Source organism: Pundamilia nyererei, unplaced genomic scaffold (genome assembly GCF_000239375.1).
Source record: "Pundamilia nyererei isolate P.nyererei 1_Seehausen unplaced genomic scaffold, PunNye1.0 scaffold00093, whole genome shotgun sequence".
NCBI lineage: Eukaryota > Metazoa > Chordata > Actinopteri > Cichliformes > Cichlidae > Pundamilia > Pundamilia nyererei.
Genome location: NW_005187494.1, coordinates 1,422,480 through 1,426,600, shown reverse-complemented (window position 1 = coordinate 1,426,600; position 4,121 = coordinate 1,422,480). Strand labels below are relative to the sequence as shown.

The following is a 4,121-nucleotide window of genomic DNA, read 5'->3' as shown; positions in this document are numbered from 1 at the left end:
TAACTGGTTGGTAGCTGTCTATTTACATCAATGTTTAAACTTTTATTTTTGTAACTGGATTAAGTGGCTCAACCACCGCATCCATAGAATAGAAGAAAAAAGTGAAAATATTTCTACACCCCACTTTCGACCCTCGTTTCTTTTTTCAAACCCTAAAGACACCAAACTCATTTTTGAGCAGCTGGAATAGGTAGAGGTCTCACATTAGTTCCTGAAACAATTATTTTACATTATAAAAGAGTTTGTTGCCAGTCCAGTGACTAATATTCCTCCCGTTAGATTTGCATTTCAAAAATAAGAGCCCGCGGTGACGCTCACCCGTGTGACGGCTGTGGCACAGCTGAGTCCAGCCAGCTCCATCAGCTGATCCACACTGAAGCCGTACTCACTGAAGAGCTCCTCGTCGATGTGCTGGGCCTCCTCCTGCCTGTGAAGTATTTACAGGTCAGTCTAGACTCATGAAGTCTGGTTTTACTCTTATGTGTGAAAAGGTTAAAACCTTCACCCGAGATATTTGATGGCCTGGGCCATGGTGGACGCTGGTCTGCTGCTGAAACAGTCCTTTCTGTGGCTGTTAGCTGCAGCGGGCAACGGGCATGTCCCTGCCTGAGCGAGGGCTGTCGCGGCTCGTGAGGTCACCAGGAAGCCGATCCCCAACAGAGCTCGAACGCTCAACATCCAGATGATACAAGCTCCTGAGGAAATTTAAGAAAAGACCACAGTGAGCAATGTTCAGTCTGCTGATGACGCAGGTTTCACTCCTTTCGCTGTTTCCTTGCTTTTATTTGCTCACACCTGCAGACTGCAAACTTAGAAAATGCATTTTTAATCAGTCATTCCCTTCGTCTGCGTTGCTGCTTAGTATGCGTTAAAGAAAGAGGTGAGACACCCCACTCTCACACAGTCTGTGCAACACCAGAACATGGTTGATTAAAACTAAATAAAAAACCCATACTAGGCATTTAAAAACAAAATTCCACAACAAAAATGAACTAAAATGATACTGTGTTATTACAAAACTAATACAGTAAAGATAAACTGAGTGTATTTTCTGTGTAACCATCAAAACAAAAAAAATTATCTAAGTGCAGTAATATTTACAGATCTGACTGCTTTATTTCCTCCCACAGGAGAAAATCATCTTGAATTAGACCACTGCAGCATTAAAAAAAATAACAATAACAATAATAAAAACAAATGTAAATAGATTACAAGTCACTTATTTTATGTAAATACACTAATAATCAATACAGAGAAAACTATTATCTGTATCGCTAAAATTATGTGAAAAGGAACATTATCACAGGAATCTCTGCAATCCTGTGAAAAACGAATTACAGCCCATGATTCAGCAGCAATCATTTCCTGTATGAGTTTATCAGCCTCTAACATCACTAAGGGGGAATTTTGTCCTACTCTTCTTTATAACATTGCTTCGGTTCCTTGAGGTTTGCAGGTGTTTATTAATGCACAGCTTTCTTAAGAGCCTGCTGCATTTTAATCATGCTGAGGTCTTTCACCTGGCCATTGTAACACCTTGATTCTTTTCTTTTTCACCAATTTGCTGCTGTGCTAGACATCACTGTCCTGTTGCATGACTGAATTTGGGTCAGGCTTTAGCTGTCAGACAGATTAAAGAACAGTTGAATCAAATATGAACTGGTGCAGACAGTCAACCTGGTGACTGTAAGGTGACCACATCCTGTGTCTGCAAAACACTCCTTCCAAACGAGCTAGACTTGTTTGGTCTTTCTCTAACTGTACTGTCATGAGCTTTAACATTTAAGTGAAGCCTGTAGAGTATCAACATTGCACAGTTCGATCTTTTGGTGAATTTGCTGGGAAGTTTGTGGTACTGTGTTGACACACCTGAATGCTGCAGACCAGCAAAAGTGCCTAAACTTCTGCTTTTACAGAGGTGCTCACAGGTGCTGATGATCAATTAATCGTGCATTTGATTAGCAGCACCTTACTGCTACATACCCTCTTATTTACAATGAAAGCAGTCAGGGTGTACTTATTAATCCACATGACTGCACAGAAATAAAAAGTGTCTGAACCATGAACACTGAAGTGAAACAGATTTCACTTGCTAACATCCAGTTCGATTTATGTTCAGATCAACACGACTAATATTTGTAAATGTTTATTAGCATTTGTATTTTTATTTTTTTATCTGCATTACACGGTTATGTGGATATTACTGTGTACCCATTAATGTCGCAGGGCTACAGTAGGAGCACTCTCATGTCCACTTCACTGTTATCTAGCTCTGACTTGCTAGCTAACGTTTAGCATTTGCTCCACTTCGTGTCAAAACATTAGCGACACTCACCAAATTTTAACACCCTTTTTCTTGCAGACAGCTTCACATGCAGTTTTGTCCTTTTAAACCACAGAGCTCTTACTTTTGGAGCTTTGATGCTGTGCAAGAGCAACACTTGCACCCTGACCTTGTAGGCTACTTCCGGGTTTGAAAGCGACCTGAAAACCGGGATTCCAAAATAAAAGCCTGTTCTTAGGCGGAGAGACTGCAGTAAAAGACACACTTTTCTAATTAAAATGAGAAAATATGCTTAACCCGTACTTATATATAAATGAAAAGGCAGCATAATGGAGTTATTAATAGAAGTAGAATCCCTCCACTATATGCCAGCTATATAGAATCAGACCCATGTGACACACGATATAAGCCTATTTTATACATTCTTTTTTATATCTTTAATTTAAATATAACTAGTAAAGCACAAATGTTCAAAAACATTTCCATTAAAGTTATTCCAGTAAATAATGAGCAGAAACTTCATTTATGATTTGGAATGTTCATTATATATATGAACGATTTGATTTTGAAAATCTTTATTTATTTTTTGTAATTTCAAGAAGCAGGAATTCCTTCTAAATAGCGGAGAAAAGGTACAAAAAATATAAATGAAATACTCAAGTAAAGTTCAAGAGGTGGTGAAATAAATGCACCTTATAGTTTTATAGTACCGTGGACGAGTATGAATACTGAACAGTTATAATCTGGTCTTTTATATTATTGCTATCATGTAATTGTGAACCTGAATACAAATGTCATATTTTTCTTCATTTGAATGAAACTTTTTTTTAAAAATTATTGATTTTTATTAAATCAATAAAACTCTTGGCCTCGTTCAAACAGGTGAACACCTGTTTGAGCAACACCTGACTGTGTCCCATTAGAGGAATTATTAGAGGCCTGGAATTGCCCACCCCTGTATTAGATTCTATGGTGAGGCAGTAAATATTGTAAGAAACTGAGTAAATAGAAAGACACAGAAAAAAGGCAGGTTTCTGAAAACACGTTTATTCATTTTAATAAAAAAACCCCGACAATATTCTGTAGATCTGTAGCAAGGTTGGGTTCATTTTACCTTCACTGTGTAAGAAGATTTAATGAGAAAAAAAAAGTTTTCAATTTTGGTAAAATTGTAAACTGATCACAACCCCGCTGTGTCAGAGTGTCTATAGAGTATAATGACATTAATTTGAATTAAGTTTTTAAAACGAATGAATGTTAAAGTAACTGGTTTACATTTTCCAACCTTAAATGTCCCATCCAAAAGCTAACCCCAATTAACCTTTAAGCTCTGGAAAATTATTCTTATTCATGCATATGTACATTATAAAAAGCAGTATAAAATTTTCTGGCATTCAATAACTTGAAATTAAATTGGAAGTACATAAACTGAACTAAAAACTATACCAGATAACTCAACAACTGATACCTAAGAAGCTATAGAAAATGTAGTGTAGTGGCCCCAGGGCTTCACATGATTGGACAGCTCTCCATTCTGCCTCCAGTCTAGGAAGAAATTTTGACAAAATTAGAATTACCACACATGCATATTAATAGACAACAAAGAGGTAATCTTTGCATGAAAGGGAAGTCATATATCTCCTGTATGAGCTGCGGTACTCACCTTGCGAGGTGTGCTCGTGCTGAACACGTAGGAGTGGGGCAGTAAACCCTCGGAGATGCCTCCGCTGCGGAAGGAGCGGGAAGCAGAGGACACGGAGCAGTTGCTGGATTTATCTGAAGGAAGTCCGCATGAGCCGCACACGACCGTCCGGCTCCGCAGGTTGTACTCGCCGTC

The 4,121-nt window shown here is 38.3% G+C and overlaps 2 protein-coding genes across 2 annotated transcripts in view; both read right to left on the bottom strand.

Moving 5' to 3' along the window:
- The window catches only part of naxe (NAD(P)HX epimerase), a 5,059-nt gene extending 2,561 nt beyond the window's left edge, over positions 1 to 2,498 (bottom strand). Inside the window, exons 1-3 of the mRNA XM_013912590.1 lie at positions 2,336 to 2,498; positions 506 to 695; positions 302 to 427 (exon numbers count right to left, since the gene is read on the bottom strand). Of these exons, the coding sequence (XP_013768044.1) occupies positions 302 to 427; positions 506 to 678 (299 nt within the window). The 5' untranslated portion in view covers positions 679 to 695; positions 2,336 to 2,498. The remainder of the gene's footprint in view (positions 1 to 301; positions 428 to 505; positions 696 to 2,335) is intronic.
- An 826-nt stretch (positions 2,499 to 3,324) lies between these two features.
- Positions 3,325 to 4,121, bottom strand: part of LOC102211321 (lamin-A-like) — a 7,263-nt gene continuing 6,466 nt past the window's right edge. Inside the window, exons 13-14 of the mRNA XM_013912566.1 lie at positions 3,948 to 4,121; positions 3,325 to 3,829 (exon numbers count right to left, since the gene is read on the bottom strand). Of these exons, the coding sequence (XP_013768020.1) occupies positions 3,794 to 3,829; positions 3,948 to 4,121 (210 nt within the window). The 3' untranslated portion in view covers positions 3,325 to 3,793. The remainder of the gene's footprint in view (positions 3,830 to 3,947) is intronic.